We start from the raw sequence: 25,659 nt of genomic DNA, 5'->3' as shown, positions 1-25,659 counted from the left end.
ACCATTTAATGTTTGGTCTGTTTACAAGACATAGATGATATTTAATAGTAGTAATATAATGATAATAAGTTATTTCATGGCTAATTCCTTGATGTATCTTGTAATATAGTAACTTATCCATTCACATCAAAACCCATTAAATTTTAGTAACAAAACTTCCGTGAGAGACATTAAACATATTAATAACGGGTCACTCACGTATTTTAAGTCGAAAACGCTCGACATGTTTCACTCCGTACCGAGGAGCGTTTTCGACTTAAAATACGTGAGTGACCCGTGATTAATATGTTTAATATATCCATTGAATTAGTCCATTTTTCGAATTCTATAACAGCTTGTTGTGCATTTTCTTTCATAAAACTACTAAATATAAAGTATTAAATGCTTTTTGGCAGTGTCTTATAGATCAAGATCTTTCACAGCTATTTTCATATCTATATAGTCTAAAATAAACATACTAACGTATACAAAATACAAAATTAGTAAAACAAGTACAATACAAGCTAGTATAGATTACCAACAGCTTGAATGTTTAGACACTAAATACAAATTCAGAACAATGAAAGATAAATTATATAAGAAGCCTGGAAATACCTCATGTTGGGACAAACAATTTAACCCCCAATGAACGTTTTCTTTACGAAGAATGCAAAAATACCAATGTTTGCGTTCTTCATCCTATCTCCACTTATGTTGTGTAAATATTTATTAGGTATATATTTACTTTCTATTTATAAAGTTGAAATTTATAAACTGACCGTTTAGCACTTGAGAGCTTATCTTGTGAACAATGACGTTGTTCTCTATTGTTTACGGCTATCGCTAATTTAATAACAAATATGTAATAGCAAGAAACAAAAAATGCATACACATTGTACCGTCTTCTCTAAGTCACAAGGTTGAAATTGCAATAACATAGCACATTCGATAATGATAAACATACATACTTTGAAAGCTATACTTAAGTAGGTCGCCGCCTTCCTTAATGAGTTAAGCTATTGCAATTTCAACCTTTTGAATAAGAGATGATGGTAGCTATTTGTCTGCATTTTTGTTACTTGCTATTAGGTGATATTGGCGGTAGTCTTAAATATTAGAGAACAATGTCATGGTTCACAAGATATATAATCTCTCAAGTGCTAAACGGTCAGTTTATAAAATTTCAACTGTACCATACCTATTTATCAAAACTACTAGTTTTTATATTGTATCTACGGAGCACAAGTTATAGCTATAGTTAGACTATAACTAGCTACAGTTGTATTTAGACATTTTTCATTTGAAATTTGGCAATATATCTGGTAGGTATTTTGTAAACTTGACCGGCTAGCATGAGTTGCGTTCACGCGCGCGAGTATGCAACTCATGCTATCAGGGGGCCTACCGCGAAAACAGTAATTCGCAAATTGCGGGGGTCTTTTTTAGTCCAATGAAGGCGTAATTTGCGAACTTCGATTTTCGCGGTTATAGCCCTGGTCTGGTAGTAAAAGACAATTCCGTTGTGGTATCGAAGTGGTTAGTAGAAGAGGGCCCGGAGCAACCCGTGGCCGTGTTGTCACATGTACGGTAGGTTCGTGGGCGTTCTCGCACTGGATGCCAATTCCGCGTTCCGCTGAGAGCAAACGGAGTATGAAAGAAAGGGGCCCACTAACTATCAGTCCGCCGGACGATATCGGCCTGTCAGTTGTTCGGAGCTGTCAAATTTTTGTTCTAACTGACAGGCCTATATCGTCCGGCAGACTGATAGTCAGTGGGCCCTTTAGTGACGTGTGCAATCTGTCAAGATGTCCAAGGTGATGCAATCAAGGAATGTGCTTGATAAGGATGCAACCGGATGGCTATGAGTATGATAATACTATTAAATATAAATAAATAAATATTATAGCACATTCTTACACAGATTGACCAAGTCCCACGGTAAGCCCAAGGAGGCTTGTGTTATGGGTACTCAGACAACGATATATATAATATATAAATACTTAAATACATAGAAAACACCCATGACTCGGGAACAAATATCTGTGCTCATCACACAAATAAATGCCCTTACCGGGATTCGAACTCAGGACCATCGGCTTCACAGGCAGGGTAACTACCCACTAGGCCAGACCGGTCGTCATACTTATTATGTGCTATGAGTATAGCGGTCGTATTACTTATTATGTGCTATGAGTATAGGTCAAACCCTACGAATAGGACGAAATCACACACACGTATGAATTACCTCATCCCAATTCTCGCAGGATTTGTTGGCACCAATTGGCAGATGTTTCTTTGCTATCTTCACTGGGCTATTGCTAGCTGAAAGACAGAGATAAGGCTTAAATTAACTAATATAAGGTTATGAAGGTAGACTGTAATGGACTGCATGGTATCAGACTCAGAGGCTAAAGAGTGGTGGATGACAGGCTGATGGCGGTTAACCCCTTAAGTCCCAAAGAAGTCCCAGAAGTTTTAGACTTATCATCTACATTTTGTGTGAAATCGCGTGTGCGATATCGCGTCCGTCGGACTTTAAACGTTTCAGACAACATTCGATCGCGTCCGCGGAACTCGTCGGGTTTAATTTGTGAATTGTGAGTAAACAGAAGTATTGATTTTCCTTGCAAAAAGGTTTAGAAATGATCAGGTAACTGAGTACCTCCTGGAACGTAGGGTAAGGAGAAATCTGGCTGATTCTTGAAGGCTTTCTTAGCGGCCGCACGCCCTCGCACTAGGTCTTCGTCCATCACCAGCTTATGGTTCACCCTGCACGAAAATAGATACCTTATTAGAGATGTACCTACTTAGATTCTGAGCTTGCTTTATGAGATTACCGGTAAATAATGCTCAGGGGCGTAGCTAGAGGATATGGCGCCCGGGGCAGTCATCAAATTTGCGCCCCCTGACGACTGACAAAAGTTTCCCTGCTGCTGCCTTTTGCCCATTTTGGCGCCCCCCTTTGGATGGCGCCCGGGGCACCTGCCCCCTCTGCCCCCCCCCCCCTAGTTACGCCACTAATAATGCTATAGCTACAATGTTATATATAACATGAATAGGTTTTTCTACAGAACCTTTTATAAAGTGATAAAAGGTGATTGTTATCTTTATATATTTCTTTTAAATTGATGTCGGTCGGTACCTAGGTAACAATATTTTAGTGCTCATACTAAAATTTCACTCACTTCTTGATGTAAGGCGTCCGTGGGTAGGAATTTACGGGCACGTTGAAGCTCTGGAAAATACGTAATAATAAATTGTTATTTGGTCAGAGACGGTGTTTGTTATTTATCAATTTACTCGTTTATGTGAAAGTCAGTGTCCCAGTGTATTCCTAGTTGGGAGTAGTTGATGTGGCAGGTCTATCGGATGATCAACGCTGGAAGTGGCTTAGCATCATGGTGAGATGAAGACCATTTCGTAGCACTTTCTCCTTCCTATGTTTTTTTCTGTTTTGTATAATTTTCTCTTCTGTATTTGTGTTTTTTTTTTTTTTTTTTTTTTTTTTCGTATGGCTTTTTGTGTTACTCTACTTCAGAGATTTACAGTTTGTAGATATTGTACCGCTTCCTTGGTTAAGGTGGTGAAATCCTCCACCTGCCCATGGTATCTGGTTAGAGGACAATCAAATACCGTGTGGTGTACGGTCTGCTCGGGTGCTCCACATCGGCATACTGGTGACTCGCACCAGTTCCATTTGTGCCATAAGTAAGCACAGTTCCCAACTCCGGAACAACTCTGTATTTGTGCTTAGTTGCTTACACATAAACTATTTCTATTATATTCTATTCTTCATTGTATTATTACTTACTTGGAAAGTGTCGTTCAGGGCAGGGGCAAGCGCGCGAGTCGGCGCGCGCGTGACCGTCGCATACGACTTTCGAGACGCCTGTGATGCGTTCTGAAAACGATGTTTACATGTTGTCACCTACCAGTTTAACAATTAGTTTCATAAAGTACTTGCTAGTGGTCACTTCTGTTAGGCCTATTTTCAAAGGATTGCCGTATGCTCGTTAAAGTTATACTTTAAATTCGTAACTTATCGTAACTTACTTTTATAAGTCAGAAAGAAAATTAATTTTTATTTATTTATTTTAAACTTTATTGCACAGTAAGAATATACAGTGACATTTTTGACATTTTTGACACAATTAATGATTCGGGATTCGGTTAAACTTGATTAAGCGAAACTAGAAACAGCTAATGTCAAGGCGGGATTGCACCAGTGTGCAGCACTGTGCTGTACAATATTTTTTGTACCTACTGAATACGCTTTTTGCACCGAGCCGCACACTGGTGGAATCCCGCCTTTGCATTCGTAGATATACTCTCGATCATAATATAGTATATTGAATACCTAATAATGTAGTGGAATAATGGTGCGCGAGATGCCGAAAGTAAAGCTGGGTCAAAATTATTTTCGTAAGCTTGTTTCTGACCACTATGTCACGCTTGTATTTCTGTCTTCTAACAAATAAATAAAATAGTCGAGTGCAATCGCATGTCTTTCTAGCTGTATTTTATATTTTAAATGAGAAAAAAATATTTAAAACAAAATTTCATCTCGTACAAAAAGCTCCACTACGTCACATTTTTTGGGGACAAAAAAACAAGACAATGAAAATAATTTTGACGTTTCACAGCACCCGAAGGTTGTTCTGGTTCCTCGCGTCACGGTAAACTTAAAAATTAGGGTTGTCAAAACAAAAAGAAAATAATACACTACGCGACATTCTGCCAAGGAAGCAACGCCTGTATTCCTTGCAACGCGCGGCGCACGTCCCTTGAAAATAGGCCTAGCTATCGGCGCCACTGAGGTACTAGTGATAGCGGCGCCTCGCCTAGGGCGCGGTGTCTTCTTATTGAGTCTTAATTTTGCCTGCAAAATACAAGCCATCGAAATAACAGTCGATATTAACGCTAACGCGTTAACACGCTAGAACAGTCATATGGTCTCAAAATTTGTGTATGTAATTTTTGTGGTAATGGAAATACCTAGGAGAATCCATAAGTATTTCCTTAAGTGGTATCAGCTTCGTTATTTATTAATACAAACGTGTTTGTATTTTTTTTATTGGCCTACTTTGGTGTCCCACTGCTGGGCAAAGGCCTCCCCTAGTTTTCTACACTCGACCCTGTCATCGGCATTTTCCCACCATTTCGGGTAGTATGCTTGGACCCATGTTAGTATTACTAGCTGTAAATTTCTTTGCACATTGCAATGACGCGCAAAGAAAATTACAGTGAGCAATACAAGTACAGTACGTCAAGACGATGTTAAAGAGCTCAAACACGGTGGAGGTGGAAATAAAGAGATACGCCGCGGTGGGCTGAATACAGCATTATCATTACTAGTGTAGGAACACAATTTAATTTGAGCGAGCAACAGAAGTTGAGGTAACTACCGTGTTAGTGTTAACTCAATTTAGTTACCGAACTAGCGATACGATAGTCATACAAAGAATTTGACAGTTCCATTTAGTCGTAGTGGTCGTAGTAAACTCATCACTCTAATCAGCAATATTTGTGTCGTCAGTTACTTTATCAAGCCAAATAGTGTCCCAGGAATTAAATTAATAATCACCTCGTAAATATTAGAAATTTTAAAAACAAGACTTGACAATAATGCCGAAAACGAGGGTAGTTTCTCGCCCCCGCCCCCTGCCGCCGCCGGCGCCCGCGCCTGCGCCTCGCGCCTCATGCACGGGCGCGGGGAGCTGAGGCCCGCAGTCTACGCCGGTGCGCCTACGCAAGCTCCTGATGACATTCCTCGGTACGGAGTGAAACATGTCGAGCGTTTTTCGACTTAAAATACATGAGTGACCCGTTTTAATATAGGTACATATTAATAATCACCTCAGCGGCCACGTGAGAAGCCTCGGAGGGGTGCAATGGCTTTTTCTCCGACACTGTCTCCGTTTGAGCCTCTGAAACTGAAACAGATAAGTTGAGTGCTGATTCTTAAGTGAGGTTTAGACTAGCAAGAACTTGCATGCAATTTTCATTACATTGCGGTATCTGATAAACATTTTGAATGCAGTTTGCAGTACCTTAGTAGTCAGACTAGTCAGCAATGTAACGTAAATTGCATTCAAGTTCTTGCTAGTCTAAACCTCGCTTTAGGCAGATGTCCGACCAGCGGCGATCAGTGAGAGGCAGCATCAATAGGCGAGTATTTAAAAAAGGTACTGGCCGCCAGTTCAGTCGATTCACGATTACTCGTACATGAATTTTTTACCCCAAAAGCATTCAAGGAGGCAATTATTGTAAAGCTTAAACTCACCTGGAGTGTAATTGTAGTCTAACAAAGATTCTCCGGCCGCGCTCTCCGTACAAGACCTGCTGCTGTGGTCCTAAAATGGAAAAATCTAGGGTTTTTATTTACCAATAATGTTTCTACGACTATATTGTACCGTGTCGAATAAAAATTAAAGCAGTTACAAAATGAATCATCATCATTACCTTCTTAGCGTTGTCTACGTGGTGTGGGACCGCAAGCACAAGGCCGCACTGGCAGGGTCGCCATGTGGTGTGGGACGTAAATACACAGACTATCTTTGGAGTATAGGTTTATCATATATGATATTTATGCTAGGGTATATATGGTTTCAGGGGCGTCATGGCAGAATGTTCGCGATCCCATGACGTCTCCCATACGGCAATGCGAGTAAAGCCGATGTGGGTTTAGTGGGTTTAGTCCTTTTCTCGCTAAGAGAAAGGAAAGGGAGATGGGAGTCCCACATAACCCCCGACGCCTCTCTAGGTCACATGGGGTATACGTAACAGCATTACCATATCGTAAAAAAAAGGTAAATATATATATATATATATATATGGGACATGTGGGACACAACACACTACACACGGCTAATTAGGGGAGCGGGTCCGCAATAATTAGCTCAAGCACTAGTTAATGTGCCGACAGGTCGGAAGCTGCATTTATACCAGTTGATAGGCCACCCGGCCACCGTCCGAATTACTCGAATTATACAAATATGTGCCATTCTCAACCAAAAGAGTACTTATTATCTGTTTTCAATAAGGCGCTATTTCCATATAGCTTAAATTTGAAATCAACCTTATCGACAATCGACAATGTGGTTTGAAAATGTCAAATAATCTTTAAAAGGCTTATTGTCTTGATATTGTTTGAAACGTTATAAAGAGGTAAATGTATTATTTATTTAATTATCATTGGTCTATTGTGACGGCACTTTAAAGTTCATTACTAATGCCAATTGAATCCAGGAAATTCCAGATTCGTTGGGCTGTAATGTTCTGTACCTCATTAGGGTTGCAATGCTGTGCCGCCCTAAGTAGGCACTTCTTTTTGACATTAGTGGTCCACAGGAACAGAGAATGTGCATTGCAGTCTCCTCTGACTTCTGACAGAACCTGCATGTCGCATCCTGTTTCTTTCCAATGAGGGCTATCGTTTTTTTGCTCACCAGTTGGCGCCTCTGTTGACGGTGGTCCAAAAGACTAAAGAACAGCTGTCAGTCATTGAAGTGACAAGTGACATTTGACATTTCGAACTATGGAAAAGACCACCATCTACACTAGCGCCCCTAGCGGCGAATTCATACGCGTTAGCCCTCATTTGAAACATGTGTTTGTTCAACTAGGTGTACCTCAGTACACCTAGTATTTAAACTAACTGAGGTAAATGTAACTTACAGGGATTATGTTCAGCGTCCATTGTTGACGTGGTTTCCCAACGCGCGCCGTGCTTTGCTGAGGAGGTGTCTGTGGACAATATATTTCAATTTTACTTAAGCTTTAAAACTAACCTTCGACGTTTCGAGGACGTCCCCGTCCCCGTCACCGTGATCTCGGAGAAAGACGAGGTATACGCGATTAAGTCCCATTAAAGTAAATAATAATGAGTGCAAATCGTGTTGAAATCAATAGATTTCAATTAGGATCATTGAAATCAAGGCTACAATACCTAAATTTAAAGTTACATAAATTATTATTATCGTTAATCTGCGATATTTTATGTCACCAGGCGGTCTAGCATCAGTTGCGTTCTCGCGCGCGACTCCATACATTTAGCGCGACTTCAAGTATGGACGCGCGCGCGAGAACGCAACTTATGCTAGACTGCCAGATGTAATGTAATATACAAAATACCTGTAGTTCCTTTCCTAGTTTTTTCCTTAGTTCTGCGTTGAAGACGTCCACGAAGCCATCATGAGTGAAGTATCTAAAAATAATATAAAGTTCACTGTCAAAGGGTCTATTTTGTACTTTAACACAGAAGATAACTTATGTATGTCTTAGCAGCATACTGGCAGAGGTACTCGCGTGTGTCGAGGGGGTTCGACGAGCCGCTTAAAGTTCCTCGACATGCCTCGTGCCGGATAAAGCCTCACAGACCAGCATCAACATACAAGGTTCTCACTTATGCCTAAGAAGGCCTCAGGCTTATGGCTCCATCCTCAGACAAGCCATTAGAAGCCCTTGGCATGTTCCGTCCCGGACAGAGAGACGTTCACCAAGACGACTCACTTATGCCTAAGCAGGGCACCGGCAGAAGGCCTCGCGCGGGGCTCCGTCCTCAAACATGCCGCTAGCAAGTCCTTGGCATGCCCAGTCCCGGGTAGAGAGCCTCGAGGGCCGGTCCCAAGCGCGGCGCCGCCGGACAGACGAGCTACAACTTGCTGGTGGCGCGGGGGTAGCTTGCCTGGAAATGTTTAAAAAATAATAAGGTGACGTTAAGTATTACTGGACTATTTTTGATGATCTTTCTCAACAGACTACGTAGCTATGTTGGTGAAGCGGCAAGTTCAAATATCGCCCAAAGCCGTGTTTTTTTTTCATATTTCCTTGTTCAATATGTTGTTTGTTAGCAGACTGTTAAATATTTCGTACAAAAGTAATTCAAATACGGTGCTCGCATTATTTACTTCCCTTTAGGCAGATTATACCGGAGCCAAAGTTTCTGGTCTAGCTGATGTGAAGGTTCCTAATATTGAAACTCACCGACAGTCTTGATGATGAGCGCGAGCTGGTCTATGTCAGAATCGCCAGGGAACAGGGGGTCACCGGTCAACATTTCAGCGAACATGCAGCCGATTGCCCAAATATCCACTTCGGGGCCGTACCTAACAACATGGCACAGTATTAAAATCGAATACGTATTAATCCTTAGTCATAACTTTATTTTTCAGTAGCCGCAGATAGATAAGGTTTTATGCTTTCCATTTGGCTTCAGTTCTTTTGATATGAGGCTTTAATCCTTAGTCTACATTCATCCCACTGCTGGGCCCAGAAGTTCTCTTACACCCGGGAGACCTCAACCTTCTAGTGCGTATAAGTGTAATATAAAAATGAAGCTGTCATCTAAACCTATTTATAAGTGATGTGTATATCTTCCGGGAGTCTTTTGAAGAGTTAGCGTCTAAGCGATGTCGTATATGAATCTGATTATTGCTCCATGTACCTATAAAGTACCCGTGTCCTGTTACCAGTTATACCAGTAACTCCTGCGCCCTATACCACGTGTAGGGCTGGCCTGGCGCCGTCAGAGCCCTGGCGAAGCCAAAATTGCACAGCTTCAAGTTGATTGAAAACAGAAGTTTTCTGTGTTTACTTTGTTATGAATGGAGTAGAAAAAATAAGGTCTATGCCAACAGGCATAGCTAAGAGAGCTACCTCACTTGACGTGCCAGTAGGCGGGATGCATGGTGACTGATGGCCGCGATGGCTTCTAACGCAGGTTAGATAACATCTTCAGTAAGAGAATTCATGCACCTAACAAGTCCCGCAGATCCAGATCGCAAGGATTGGACCTTGTGGACGTATTTCGGTAATGATGATGGAGGAAAATGCCTCAATGGATGGTCTAATATAACCTACCTGTGTTCTGCTACCAGTAACTCCGGCGCCCTATACCACCGTGTGGCTACGTACTCCGTGTAGGGCTCGCCTGGCGCCGCTAAAGCCCTGGCGAAGCCCAAATCGCACAGCTTGACGATGCCTGTTTTGGACAATAGGACGTTCTCTGGCTTCACGTCACGGTGGATGATCTGTAAGAAGATTAAATATTTTCAAGGAAATGATTACTATTTTCCTTCCCTTGTATCTTATTTTAGGGTAGTTGTACATTTTCCGGCTTAGAAGCTTGAAAAGTAAATAAAATATTGTTTGTGTGAGACCCAAAGTTATTTCCACCTAGTGAACCACCAAGTCAAAATTTTGTTACTAGACTATTAATGAGTGATTCGCTTGATCGAAGCTCTAAGTCTAGTCTACTCGCAGCCAAAACCAGCTTTGTTATATTGTTACAAAATTAAATTACAATTCATAATTGAAGTTTTTCGTCTTATCACCAAGTAGATACCTACTAATTAATTTCCAATCTAAAAAATAAAATCTAGGGCCCGTTTCTTCAAAGCGTATAACTAAGAACACAGGTGAAAGTAGGTAGGTAGACATCTGAACTTTCTAATAAAAGCAACATAATTATAGTATAAGTAGATACTTACAGAATTCTGATGACAAAAGTCGATTCCCTTCAAAAGCTGGTAGAGGTGCCTTTTAGCGGTATCTTCTCCTAAGCCTCCAGGGGAGGCTTCCAGCTCGTCCAGGAGTGTGTGGTCCAGGTATTCGAAGACGAGGTAGAACCGCCGCTTGCGACGGAACACCTCGATCATGTTCACTAGGTGCTCGTGGCGAAGTTTCTGGAATAAACAAGTATATCATGTACATTGTTTTAAAACCTTTTACAGTACTGTCCGCGCGCGAATTCCGTGCACGGCTGAGGAATGTTAGGAATGTTGGGCGTCATGACAGAGTGGTGACATTTTGTACGTACGGGCGCGGCGCACACCCCCCCACTTCCTCGACCTCCGAATGCACGGAATTGGCGCGCGGACAGTACATTATGGTGCTACTTTTCCGCACTAGTGCAATAATTTACGTAATTATGTCAAAAATTTCAAGGGTCAAATGTACTGTAAAACGTTGTACGATAAATGTGCGAATGTCCTATTATTCGCATTTGTATCGTAATGTTCTATTACGCTTTTACTTTTAGGCCACGGTGAAACACGAGTCACATGACTAAATACATATACCTACTGCTAAAATAATACGCTTTGGCTTTGCGGTACTCAAGTAAACAACTAAGATAGTTAGATCGGGAATTGCTTGCTTTTCAGACTGCATGTGTGAAAAACTTAACATTTAGAATAGCTTCATAAAAACGAACATTTAAACTTCAAATAACATACCTTTTTAACAAGTAATTTGTTACAATTTCAAAATAATCTAGATACCAATACCAATATCTACAGAAAACCACAACAAATACAATAATTTGAATGTATTGCTGAGTCACTGATATGACTTTATTAATAGATTAGTATCGGAAAAACTTCATTTCTAAAACCTAGAACCTTGAACATTCTATTGTAATACCTAAATCAATGCCTTGCGACGAAATCGCATCGAAAACCGTAGGCACAATACAACTTTCAGGGGTAATTCGCGGGTAATTCAGTGTTTGATGTGATTTAAAATTTGCTTACTTCTGTGGCCTAGAAAATGTAGGTCTATGGTTGACGTAATAACATGGGGACTAATGCGATGTTTCGTCGTTTCTGAGCCAATGCCAATCGTAGTAGAAACAAGAAAGTTAACGTGGTGTTGTTTATGTTTGATTGTGTAGGAACATTTTAAAGAAAGGGTAATTTTGAAACCTTACTATTTCTAGTGTAAAAGTTATAGACATCAGATTTTTTTGTGAAATTTACCCCAATCAAGGATGCCTTTATGCTTATGTACCTACTGATAAATTTATACAAGGGATAGACTCTGGTTGGAGCAAAAAGCTTTGGAAACTTAGCAAACGGCAACTCCAAATAATAACGGGGGTGTTTACTGGCCATTACGGGGTCAAGGGAATCCTGGCCAAGATGGGGCACGCTGACAACACCGATTGTCGTATGTGTGGCGAAGAGGAAGAGACAATAGAACACCTTATGTGTGAATGTCACGCCCTCGCCAGACAAAGAATGAAGGACTTTGGAACAGGCTACCTGGTACCAAAGGAATTCAAAAAGCTACCCATAAGGTCCATCATCATATGGAGATGGTGGGGAAGGCTCTTGAGTAGCGGACGGATCTTTCCTAGGGAGTAACTGCACAAAAGATCCCTATGGGTCGAAGTGTATCCGTAAGGGCCCCCGAAACTATAAGATAAGATAAGTTACTGATAAATAAGATGTCCATTTTTGATATCTCAATGATGTAATTTAGTTATAATCCGCGCGTGCATATCGCTCGTATCTGTCCGTACATGTATCATATCACATCATATCATTTATTCGTTGCAACCATGACAACCAATACATTGTATTGGCGCGAGACTCCAATTCTTCCAGCTCAAAGTTCAAAGTGTTTTTATTTGTGAGTATATGTCAAACTGATTACAGTGGCGGTAAATAAACATTTTCACCTCAGCAGCTCGAACAAGCCTACTTTCGTCACTCCCTGGAGTGAGGAAAGTGCGACTTTCCTCACTCCAGGGAGTGACACAATGTAGCTTTTTAATTTAGTGAAGGCCATGAACTTCATACTTTTTTTAATTTTTTTTTTATGGTACGGTCCGGTACGGTCCGGTCCCGTCCCGTCCCGAATCGTATCGTATCGTATCGTACATATTATAATACTTTTTTTTCTGTTTATTCTGTGTAATTTAAAATACCTTTAATATGTTCTCACTGCTGAGGTGAAAAATTATGTGTGCAACACGAGAGCAAAGTTATTTTCCCCTCACTAGCTCGGAAAGTTGTCGTTTATCCTTCAATACGAGCGGGGAAAAACGCGTTTTATCCACTAGTGGGGAAAATAATTTGACCTTGGATGGAGCGTGTTTAAGTAGCTTGACAGATAACAAAACGTAAAACGCCCATGATAATGGTTCGTTCGATATTAATAATCATTAAATAAATGGTTAGAGAATCTAATAAAAATACCAAATTTAGCTTTATTTAATGATTTTAAGTCATAAACCTTAAAATTCCATAAGAAACGTTTGTTTTTTTATAATGATGTTAAATATAATTCTGAACGCACAAGTCGAGTCGATGCAATTTCAAAACGCATCGTTGACATTTCATACATCAGAAATGTCAACATTGTCAACAATTTTTTTACTTAAAACCTTTTCTCACCGACTGGCGTAAAAATACTCAACTTCCAGAGTTTTCTGTTATAATATCGTAAAGAAATGAGTGATTCCAGTGATGAAGATGTTCTAACGCCTGTGGATGTTGCACTTTCCTCGCTATAGTGAGGTGAAAAGTTTTGTGTTACACACGGGCGCAAATGTATTTTACTTCTCGTGTGTTGAAACACTCGCTACGCTCAGGATTCTATATTAGAACCACTCGCTTCGCTCGTGGTTCACCTATAGAATCCTTTCGCTTACTCGTGTTTCAATTCTACACTCGCGGGTAAAATACAACTTTGCACCCTTGTATAACAAATAACTATTTACATCTCGTGTTTTTGAGTCCCTCGCTACGCTCAAGATTCTACCTTAGAATCACTCGCTTCGCTCGTGATTCAATTATAGAGTCTTTCGCTTTCTCGGGACTCAAAATAAACACTCGCAAGAAACACCAACTTTCCTCTCTTGTTGCACAAATAACTATTGTAGCACTATACCCTGACTGATGGCGTACAAAAACTTGAATAATCCTTCTGAGTTAGCTCTAAGACCATTCGGTAATGAGTAATGAGAGAGAGAGAGAGATGCCCCAGGCAGAATATTACCTTGAGCATCTGTATCTTGCCACGTGCTGCCCTGTGTCGCGGCGACGGCACTTTAGCACGCCATATTAGCCCTTATCACTGTGCTATAAAGTTCACTTCAGCCTTCAGCATCCGTATCTCTCGCAGCGCCATCTTACGGACGGCGACGTCGTCCTCCGTCTCGAGGAACTTCTTGATGGCGACGAGCTGCCCTGTGTAACACAACAGCATGCCATACTAGCCCTTATCACTGTGCTATAAAGTTCACTTTGGTAATACCTTGAGCATTCGTATTTCGCGCAGCGCCATCTTGCGGACGGCCGCGTCGTCCTCCGTCTCGAGGAACTTCTTGATGGCGACGAGCTGCCCTGTGTCGCGGCGGCGGCACTTTAGCACCACGCCGTACGAGCCTTCGCCGACCTGAGGAACACATGATTCTAAATTGTACTAAGCTGTTTTTGTATCGCAGATATAAAATTTCACCTACACGTGCCTATTATAGTAAATGTCGTTGTATTCTTAAGGTATCTACAACGAGCTGCAAAATTGTATTATAAATGAAGTATTCAAAGTGACCATATTTTTTTCGATTGGATGTACAGTGAGCTGCGAAATTGCATGGAGAAATTATGAATGAATTCATTGAAGTCGCCATGCACTTTTGCGGCTGAAGATGGTACATGTCTATGGTGAGTGTCAAGATACTTGTTGTTGTTGTTGTTGGTGTTGTGTTGTGTTGTGTAACGTGTTACTTTAGCTGTAAGTTTTCCTAATAAATAAAATAAAATAAACAAATGTTTTTGAGTAGGTACTCACGATAGCTAGCTGCTCATACACTTGTCCACGGCGCGGCTGCTTGAGGTGGAGGGAGACAAACAGCACATGCTGATCATGGCCGACTATTTTATCTGCTACTTGATGAATAGTACTCACGACAGCTAGCTGCTCATACTTGTCCATGGCCCGGCTGCTAGGGGTGGAGGGGGACAAACGGCGCATCTTGCTCCTCATGGCCGGCCATTTTAGCTGTTACTTGATGAATCTGAAAACAATATGGTTTTATCTGTCACATTTTTTTTTATTAGCATTATACAGAAACGTTTGCTACGCAGCTACATGCGGTCTCTGTCAAATTCCAGCGAAGAAAACCTTTTCTATAGTTTTCAGTTTAGTTTCCGTAATTTGAGCATATGACTGATATGAAGGAATTTACAAGCGCAGCCACAATATTTTAAAAAATTTAGTTTTTAGTTTTAATGACATTTTGTAAAAGATGTATGAAGTAAGAAATATATTCCAAACAATTATTTGTCAAAATATAATATTTATTTGGTCCTTCCTTTATGCATGGCGGCAAACATTTTAAATGTGTTTTAAACATTCAGAAGTTACTCGTTACGGTGTCTATAACTGTCCTACTTCCTTATTACGGCACATTATTCGCGGTGGAATCGTTAAATTGAACTCAATAAACGCACAACAATGTCGGGTTATTTATTAGTCAACCTCGTTGTGGTACCGGTTAAATAAAACGCGTTTTCACCAGTTAAAAATGGTTATCTGCCGCGGCGGCGGCACGCTCGCTTCGCTCGCTCAGCTTCGTGCGCTATTTGATCACGATTAACCTAACACGCGAGCTTCGCTCGTCGTCACACCTATATCTTTCGACTCTTAGCAGAATATCATGAAAACACGTTGTCCCTGCTAGAAATAAGTTTTAAATTAAATTAATTTTGATTTATTAACTAACCAGCTATATCGGGACATTATTATGTTCTGTCTATGGTAACAAAAGTGTGTTAAAGCTGTAAAGGCCTAATCAATCGTGTGTAACACTGTGTGTCCGCCGTACGTCCAAGGACATGGTCGAGGTTCTGTACGCCCGTCTGTAACGGTTTTAACGATATATTTGGCCACTTTAAGCGTCACTATCTACTTAATGTTGACTGTGTGTTGACTGTACTTGAAAAGTTAACCTTGTCCCTTAACTTACGTCAAGCATTAGTCCGACCATTTATCAATATCAAGGCGTCACTCACGTTTAAGTCTAAGTTTAACTGACCTTGATGACCATGGACTTTCGACAGTTAAGCGTATTTGATCTATTTGGGTGAGAACATGAGTTAGTGCATATTCGAGCGACTAAGATGCAGATACAGTACCTCGCCTCATTTTTAGTGTTCCGTGCAAAACTTCGTTTTGGCAAACGGAACACTTATTTACTCTTATAATTTGTTTAAATCGTGACAACTCATAATTTACTAGCTGTTGCCCGCGACTTCGTACGCGTGGATTTGTATGTTGGTGGTTATAATATAACCACCACGCGCACGCGTATCAGATATATTATATTCTGCATGAGCATAATATAGAACATTATGCAGCAAAAGATGTCAGTAGGGACGGTTAATCATTTGTTAATAATTATACAACGCATAAAATTTGTCTTTCACAAACTACGAAGTTTCAAGACCCTAACTGAAAAAAATTGTTCCCGATATGATCCCTCTGGACCTTCTTAGAAGATTTAGTCCACTATTTAAAAAAATATTCGCTCCCGAAACTATTAATACAAACCCAAGTTTCAAGTTCCTAGCTTAAAAGATAATTTGTACCGCATATAAAGTTACATCCCAATTGAAATAACTTTTTTGGAATCAATGCCTTTCTAAGAAGTTACAAAGCATTTGTAATAGATTCACTTTCAACCCCATTTTAACCCTTTTAGGGGATGAATATTTAAAAACGCTGATATTACTTTTCTTGTATTTTAATAATATGCCTTTTTACGAAGTTTCAAGTCCCGCAGTCAAAAAAAATTATGATCTTCATACAAACTTTCAACCCCTTTTTCACCACCTTGGGGGATGAATTTTGAAAAACCCCTTCTTAGTGGATACTAACGTCATAAAAGCTACCTATTGTGAAAAATTCAGCTCTCTAGGTCCAACGGTTTGGGCTGGGCGTTGATTTAAGTGAGTCAGTCAGTCAGGACTTTTACGTTTATATATATAAATTTATGATCTAGATTAAACAACAACAGTTGTCAAGGTCAAGTAATTTATTTAATGAGTTTTTGTAATTTTACACAACTACCTCACATGTTAAAAGGGGATTTAGCTAAGTTGTTACCTGAATGGCTTTAATTTTGTAAAGTGGACTGTAAAAAGTTAATACCTTTTGGACTTTGGTTCATTAAACGACCTTTAGAGACTTGAAGCCCTTGAAGGTCTATAATATACAGTCCCGGTTCAGAAATTATGACTGAACGAATAAGTATACGGTATATACTTCATGATATTCACGGACTGACTTCTGGGTTACATAGAATATTAATATGGGACGAATCGCGGCAGAACCAGGTGCGGGGCGGGTTGGTATGACAGTTTGACACAAACCGCGGGGAGCAGTAGAGTAGGTCGGTCGGCTAAAGCAAATAGAATTGATCGTAATAGAGAGGTTGCCTTTGAAAAAAGCGTGCCCCTTAGTTTGACATCCAAAACAGATGGCGCTGTACTACGCCGTATATATGATTTGCGGTCACTGAATTGTCAAACGTCAACTATTGAGAATCAAAGTTACCGCAAAATGTATGAAACTGTACAGCGCCATCTCGTTTACCTGTCAAATTCGAAGCACGAGATTGTCTTAGATTTTACGCATCTATCTTAATCAATGTATTGACGACATTGACACTTTACGCCAAAGCAAGTGCTGCCATCTTGTGGGCTACTTTGGAAGCATAAACTACACATTTACGCCTCGCGCCAAAAATCTGGCGTCTCCTGTGCTGCCCCCTACAGTTTATGCACGCTCCCTATAGTAAGGACGCTGAGCGCGAATAACTTAGTACATTCACCCGCCATTTTTTAGTTCTATCGCACGCGCGCAATTCTATTGCTGTCCTGACCATGATGCTGGCAGTCAATGCGGCTGTGCGATAGAGAAAAAAACTTCGTGCTTATCGTCCCTATAGAAAACTTGTGCAGTTAACATGAATGCTGCATTAAAATTTGTTCGAAATAGTATGTCATGAAAATCCTAATGTATTTTTAAATTCTTTAAGATTACTTGTCTGACAGTTAGACCGATGGTAACTTTACTTTTAGCCGATCAGCTGCCACAATGACAACAACGTATTATGGCAGTTGACGTGAATGGAATCTGTGTCTTTACTGGCGCCCTGTCCACTGTGATCCATCGACTAAATGTAATTACACACCCGCAATCCAGGCTACATTTGCGCACAGTTCTCAATTATTCAGAGGCAGAACTCTGTCATTTAATGTTAATTTCATTTCAGGCATGAAACGCTTTGTGATTTGAATACATATTCAAATAATTACCTATTTAAAGTACACCTGTACTTTAAATTGTTTTGTTTAAAAAGTTGACTGTGACAGGTATCGATTTTAGATTGGTGTAAGCATAGAGTAACTTATACTAGAGCGGTACTGTCATAGTAAATTTTGTAACCCCAGTAAATTCACTGCCATCTGTCGACACACTTTAAAACTACAAATTAAGATTTATAAAAATACGATAAAATGTATTTAAATATGGATAAATGATTTTTTTTAAATGCTTTAATAATTATTTTTATGATTTTGACCCATGTTCTTTCACTGATATGCGTTAAAATTGTTAAATAACAAACGAAACAGTCAACGCCATCTATACGACAGTGGACCAAAACTAGTGGCGCCCTCTGAACGAGAATCAAATTTTCTTGATTTTCGAGGCACGTTTTTTCCTTAGATTGTAAACATCTATTACGGAGTTATATCTATCTTTGGTGTAAGTAATTTTGTAAAGTTAAAATAATAATAGAGTCCAATCGAACGCGCTTAATAGGTCTCTTTAGAGTTCTGAAACCAAAATACATTCGGTGCGTACCTCTCTCAGCGTATCGCCCTAGCGGTAAGTACAGAGAGGTAACGCCGCCGGCGTAATGGGGTCCATGCCGCAGGCCGACCTGTTGGACGGGGCATTTTTTTTATGATTGGGTTTTATGTTTTAGGTTAGTTTAATTTTTATACTCTATGTTTAGGTAGTTATTTATTTAATTTTCAATTGTATTTCAATAATCAATAAGTTGTTATTAAATGAATCAATATAGTATTTCGAAGGTACTTTTCAAATCAAAATTATTCCTTGAATTTAGAATCGGTGTGTTTGCCTAATAGCAAACAGCGTGCTTTCTATCCCCATTCCCTAGTTATAAATAAGTACATGTGAAAGTCTCATTTCATCATTCATTACCTCTTCACGCTTAAAACGCCTAAGCGATTTAGATAAAATTTGGTATAAACAGAAACGGACAAAAACGGCTTTGGACAGAGTGGCATGGCGGTCTTTGGTGTCGGAGGAAAAGATCCACTTCGGGTCGTCGCGCCACAGCAGTAAGTAAGTATAAGCAAAGATAGATATAACTCCGTAATAGATGGATACAGTCTAAGGAAAAAACGTGCCTCGAAAATCACGAAAATTTGATTCTCGATCAGATGGCGCCACTAGTTTTGGCCTACTCTCGTATAGAGGGCGTTGACGGTTTCGTTTGTTATTCATAATTTTAACGCATATCAGTGAAAGAATATGGGTCAAAATCATAAAAATAATTAATGCAAATAAAAAAAAAAATTTATCCATATTTAAATACATTTTAACGTATTTTTATAAATCTTCATTTTTACTTTTAAAGTATAGATGGCAGTGAATTTATAGTGGTTACAAAATTTACTATGACAGTACCGCTTTATCTTATTATATCCTCTTTGGTATAAGTTAAGGCCTCGGGAAGGACATATAATAGTTTAAATGACCTCAACCCATATTGGGCCTGCGTGGGGGGGGGGACTATAGCCCAAGCTCTCTCGCGCATTACAGAAGGCCTACGATCCATTGCTGGGCACAGGCCTCCTAATTACCTAGGCAGTTTTTTTATTAGTCTAATTTTGTGTCCCACTGCTGGGCAAAGGCCTCCCGTTTTCTCTCGACCCTGTCATTGGTTTTTGCCGCAATTTTACCCAGGTAGCAAAATGACGTAAAATGACGTCAGCAACGTCATAATGACGGCATTATTACGTCATTATGACGTCGCTGACGTCATTTGACGTCATTTTGCTACCTGGGTAGGTAGAATCAATACAAATGCAAATCGTTTATTTACCAAATATTTTACAAATTGACATCACAGATTGAAGTTAACAAAAAAATAGATTTTACAATTAGGCTAATATCCATCGGCCCCAAACTAGGCGCAGCACAGAATCGAATGCGTCCCATTGTTTAAATATAATTAAATTAAAACCAATCCTTGACATAAACCAGTCCTTTGAATCAATGCAATCTCCTATTATTATTCTAGTGCCTCTAAAAACTAGTCATAATTGTCATAAATATTAGGTCTTACAATTTGACATGAAACCCACTCAAAGTTGACAAAGCAATCAAATCGATCGAGGGTAGCACGCGAAACTCATTGTTTAATGTCTCCATACATAACAAATTGCCAAATCGGTCTGTCCTTCGATTATTTTTACGTGACATTGGACAAAATAATATCTACACGTTTTAGAACGAATGTGGAGGATATTAGGCTCAAAATTGTAAAATTTTTAGCTGCCCACACGTTTCGTGACGCTAATGGGGAACGGTCAATGCCAAACGGACATGTCAAAGGTGATGTCATTGTTTATTGATACGGCCATTTTTGAAGTTGAGCGTTTTGTCATGCATGATAGTAAAATTGCTTGAAACGTCTGAAATCGAAGCTTAAGCTCTCTTGTTCTCTGTTTTGTATGGGAAATGTTCTTACTCGAAAATATTTCTAATAGGAAACGAAGAACGTTCTCGTGAACGGCACAACTCTACGTGTACAGTCGCCATCAGATATATCGGAGCGGCCGAGGTGCTCACAAATATCTGAACACGCCTCTATTGTCAAGGCGTTAGAGTGCGTGTTCAGATATTTTGAGCACCTCGGCCGCTCTGATATATCTGATGGCGACTGTACCTACCAAAATGGACTGCAACGATGAAAAATAACTATAATACAGTTCCTGGCCAAGTAATTAGAGTAATCATATTGTAAATGACATATTTTCCCCATGATTACGAAACGAAAATCTACTTACTATTCGATTCGCAATATACAATAAAAACGCCCGCCAAAATAATGATAGCAAAAGCACAGCAAAACATAAACTTTCCGTTGCATTCGTAATTTATAGCAGGAGCGGAAAGGAAGTTGGTATATAAAAATTGCGGAGTTATAACCAGGCATAATGCAAAAGACGGTAGGAGACACGCATCACGGGCACGGTATTCCTAATTTGTGCAGTCTAGGGATCCGCAATACCATGATGCATAATAATGGTTACCACCATAGAAATATGGATACATATAAGGTTCTCTTGTCGCTTTAAGACTTGAGAATTCAGGTGGTACATTTTAGCAAAAGTATTTAATGTAAGTGTAAGTATAGGTATAGCTGTCTGTATGTGTGTGACATAGACATTTATTCATAATATTTTAAATATTACATGTCAATCATTATTGGGTCTGGACGCCCTAGGTACCGCTGGAGAGACGAAGTGCAGAAAGACCTCAGCGAACTCGGCGCCGTCGACTGGACAGAAACGGCTCTGGATTTGGACAGAGTAGCATGGCGGTCTTTTGTGTCGGAGGCCTAGATCCACTTAGTCGTTGCGCCACAGCAGTAATAAGTAAGTAAGTAGCTGTACTTATTTATTACTACTTGATATCTAAACATAAACATATGCTTCAATAAATAGATAACTTACGATGCCATACCATAATTAAAAAAATAAAACCATGTGCACTCGATGAAATCTGTATCGTGAAGGTGGAGATTTGTGCCTAGTTTTAAGATTTCAATTCAAACACAATGTAATATTGTTCTTGAATAAACAATGATGATGATGATGATGATGATGATGATGATTTAGGGATATTTAGATAATAGCCTATACATAGTTCAAGTACTTAATGAATTTAGAGGTTAGATAACTGGCAATTGTAACTTTTTCCTACTGAACTTCATCAGGTAAATACTACTCGCGCTTTGCCATAATTTTTCCTCATGCCCCACCTTCAACTGCTTAATAAACATTCCCAGGCCAAGCTCTCCAGGTTGTCGACCGAACCCGAATCGTCGTTTATTACCGAAGGGTAATAAAGGATTAGCACGACATTCTGGTTCGGAAACAAGAATATAGGTTAATCCAAAGAGGATATAATAGGATAGAGCGGTACTGTCATAGTAAATTTTGTAGCCACAGTAAATTCACTGCCATCTATCGACACACGATTAAAACTAAAAATGAAGCCCTTTTTAATAAGATTTAGAATCCGCATCTCATATTATTTCACCTATGCCTTTAATTCCATTCTTTCAAAAATTTGTTCATTCCACTCATCTCTCTCTAAATTGCACACGATCACAACAGCTTTATCAGTAGCCTATATAGAGTAACTTATACTAGAGCGGTACTGTCATAGTAAATTTTGTAACCCCAGTAAATTCACTGCCATCTGTCGACACACTTTAAAACTAAAAATGAAGATTTATAAAAGTACGATAGAATGTATTTAAATATAGATAAATGATTTTTTTTATTTGCATTAATTATTTTTATGATTTTGACCCATGTTCTTTCACTGATATGCGTTAAAATTGTAAAATAACAAACGAAACCGTCAACGCCATCTATACGACTGTAGGCCAAAACTAGTAGCGCCCTCTGAGCGAGAATCAAATTTTCTTGATTTTCGAGGCACGTTTTTTCCTTAGACTGTATCCATCTGTAGCCTATAATGCGCAAAAACAACTTTCATCATTTGTGTTACAGCTAATTCGCCATCCAAATTTGGAATCATCAAATTACCAGTACAATGCAATGTCAAATATGATTCATAAAAAAAAATCGTGGAAGCGACTGCGGCCGCTATTGATTAGCGATCGTGATATCGCAGCAAATCGGCAGGGACACGCAATCCTGCTGCTTAGCTTTACTTCCCGTACGATTATGATTTTATTGAGTTTCATTAGACTTATATCAACCGGGATATACCGGAATATGGACCGGGATTCCCTTTTGTATAGTTACGCGACTAGTGGTGGTTGAAAGCGAACGCGGCCGACGCGCACGAATGAGGGTAGACCGAGCGCGGTCTACACAACTTTGACACCCACCCGGTATCTTCAGTTACCCGTGAACAAGATGCATGTAACTGCGTCGAAATATAGGGAGCTCTAAAACAATACAAAAGGTAATCACGGTCCATATCCCGGTCAATATAAGTCTAGTGAAACTAACCTTGAATCATTCAAAACTGTTATTGAGTTTCATTAGTTTGTATTCATGTAGTAATTATTAATAATCAAATCAATAATGTACATTTTATAAAATTATAACAAAAATTCACAATAGTAGGTATTAAAACGGGACCCTATTACTAAGACTCCGCTGTCTGTCAATCTGTCTGTCTGTCTGTCCGTCTGTCACCAGGCTGTACCTATCTCATGAACCGTGATAGCTAGACAGTTGAAATTTTTACAGATAATGTACTTCTGTTGGCGCTATAACAACAAATACTAAAAACAAAATAAAATACATATTTAATTGGGGCTCCCATACAACAAACGTGGTTTTTTGCCGTTTTTTGCGTAATGGTACGGAACCCTTCGTGCGCGAGTCCGACTCGCACTTGGCCGGTTTTTGATACATTCCGTGAAAGCATGCGTTCAACGTTACGCTTATCGCATAAAACAACCGCGCGCTTGAGAGTATGGAGTGTTGGCACCAGCACGTCACATTGAAGATTTGTGTAAATAGCTCTGAATAGTCTAAGAGACGAGCGCTATATCATGACATAATTTAAATATATTAAAGTAGCCATAATGAATCATGCTGCATTCTTGCGATAAGCACGAAGCCCTTGAATGCAAAGCAGTGTTTTATGACCAGTGAAATGTGCATGAGGTCAAGCTCCACTAATGAGAGGAAACGACTTTGTATTCAATGTGAAAACGTGAAGGTTGACGACGGTGATAACACTTTATGTAAAGTACCAATTAGTTATACTGCAGAGTATAATGCAGTGACAAAGTGTGGCTATGTCATTATTGACGTTCAGATTTTTTCAAAATACGTCGTTTATAATGATACTCACTCACTTTATTCTACTTAAGTCTGTGCCAAATTAACTTACACGGACTAAAAATTTACATACATACACATACATATAATCACGCCTATTTCCCGGAGGAGTAGGCAGAGACCACGGATTTCCACTTGCTACGACCCTGACATACAAAAAAAAATGTGAATGTGTGTGTGAAAATGTGTAGGTAAATAAAATAAAAAACCTTCTTTATTAGGGCCGGCACAGCCAAGATGCAAAAAATTAGGTCGACTTCTAGAACCAGGAAAAAAATAGTAAAAAAACTCACCACACATTGTTGCGGCTCCCACACGAAAAGCGACAGTCACCATTTTAAATGATTAATTTAATTTCAGCCAATCAGGCAATAAAGTTCCACCCACTCTTTACACTGTGATTTAAATGTCACTTTTTAAAACTGTTCTTTAATTAACCGTTTTAACATGTGTGTGGCGGTGGTCTAAAATCGTGGGTTCAAACCTCAGTTGTGCTGTATAGAGCAAAAAAAATCGTTTTCGAAAAAAAAATACGCAAAAAAAAACTACTGGCCTAAATTAGCTATGAATCGTTTGTCTTTATCTGACATTTTGACTTATGTATTTCTAAGAAAGGGATAAAACATAATTTAACTAAATGAGGCTCGTAAAGTTATATGAATAAGGGGGTTAGTCAGGAGTCTTATCATATACAGACACTAGGTTAAATATAAGTAGTCATACAATTTAGTTGTCTTTCAAACCGTGAGTTTACGAAATTGATTGCGAAGCTATTACATTTATTATTTCCTTTATTTATTTCTCTTCTTAGGTTAAGATATTTATAATATGCATATAAAATTAATAAATAAAAACACTTACAACACAACATGAAATATATAAAAAAACCTAACCTAGTCACATACATACTCGTATACATAATTATGTGTAATTAGTTTAACTTAAAGTGTAGCATATTTTATAACTCATCGTAACAATTTCGGATTGTTATTTTTTTTTTATTTCACTACAGAACTTTTTTTTATTTCACTACAGAATTTATATTCATTTATTGATTTTTCAAATAATTATTGTCAAATAATAAAGTAATATCACGAAATATCTCTAAACCCCACACGTCAAACCCACTAAGGCTAAAGTACCGGCTACGAATGTAGTAAGTGCTACGCTTCGCGGTGCTACGGTGCTACGGGGGCGGGCGGCTACGGACGCGCGACAGCCTGCACTGACGACAAGTATGAATATGGTGTGCGTTGTCGTAGCGAGGCTTGATTGTCAAACGACGGTCGCTTTCGGATAGCGGATACATGGTGGCTAAAAAATAAGTGAATTCCCGTTGCCAGGGAGGCTTTGGGGTTATACTGAGCAACTTTTACTATGGGACCAGCCACGAAATCGCGAAAAAAATTTTACTCTCCCATAGAAAATGGACCAGCCCAAATGTATGAAACGACCAAAAACCCGAAACGTTTTTAGCCACCGTGTATATAAATGGTGATTTAAAAAATGTTAAACGAATTATGTGCATCTAAATAAATTTAAGTCGAAACAAGTGAATTTAATGGAGATTTTATTTCTAATAGGGCCCACTGATTATCAGTCCGCCGGACGATATCCGGAAAATATAAACCGGAAAATAGATATCAACCAAATATACTAATATTGATCAAAATTCATTTCATTATTGCTTAAGTTCACTTATTTTCTTAATTACACAACTACTTCAGCAATA

General features: G+C 39.3%; 1 protein-coding gene across 1 annotated transcript; it reads right to left on the bottom strand.

Annotated features, from left to right (window-relative positions):
* Window positions 1–1,457: 1,457 nt before the first annotated feature.
* On the bottom strand, window positions 1,458–24,347 carry LOC134746886 (cyclin-dependent kinase-like 1). Its single transcript, XM_063681459.1, has 17 exons — window positions 24,221–24,347; window positions 14,677–14,785; window positions 14,023–14,163; window positions 10,470–10,664; window positions 9,841–10,010; window positions 8,965–9,086; window positions 8,491–8,665; window positions 8,113–8,185; window positions 7,657–7,725; window positions 6,263–6,332; window positions 5,836–5,912; window positions 4,706–4,915; window positions 3,791–3,880; window positions 3,165–3,214; window positions 2,642–2,748; window positions 2,225–2,301; window positions 1,458–1,612 (listed from the first exon to the last, which is right to left on the bottom strand). The coding sequence occupies exons 2-17, from the start codon at window positions 14,752–14,754 to the stop codon at window positions 1,556–1,558; spliced, it is 1,761 nt and encodes a 586-aa protein (XP_063537529.1). The 5' UTR covers window positions 14,755–14,785; window positions 24,221–24,347; the 3' UTR covers window positions 1,458–1,555.
* Between the last annotated feature and the right edge of the window lie 1,312 nt (window positions 24,348–25,659).

Source organism: Cydia strobilella, chromosome 13 (assembly GCF_947568885.1).
Source record: "Cydia strobilella chromosome 13, ilCydStro3.1, whole genome shotgun sequence".
NCBI classification, from domain to species: domain Eukaryota; kingdom Metazoa; phylum Arthropoda; class Insecta; order Lepidoptera; family Tortricidae; genus Cydia; species Cydia strobilella.
This window is presented reverse-complemented; position numbering and strand designations above follow the sequence as displayed.

Excerpts from the sequence above, each read along its gene's own strand:
- LOC134746886 (XM_063681459.1), bottom strand. The coding sequence starts at position 14,754 with ATGAGGAGCAAGATGCGCCGTTTGTCCCCCTCCACCCCTAGCAGCCGG. Across the intron at positions 8,186-8,490 it reads GGTGCCCTGCTTAGGCATAA|ATACTTCACTCATGATGGCT; the intron begins GTGAGTCGTCTT and ends TATTATTTTTAG. Across the intron at positions 5,913-6,262 it reads AGACTACAATTACACTCCAG|TTTCAGAGGCTCAAACGGAG; the intron begins GTGAGTTTAAGC and ends TATCTGTTTCAG.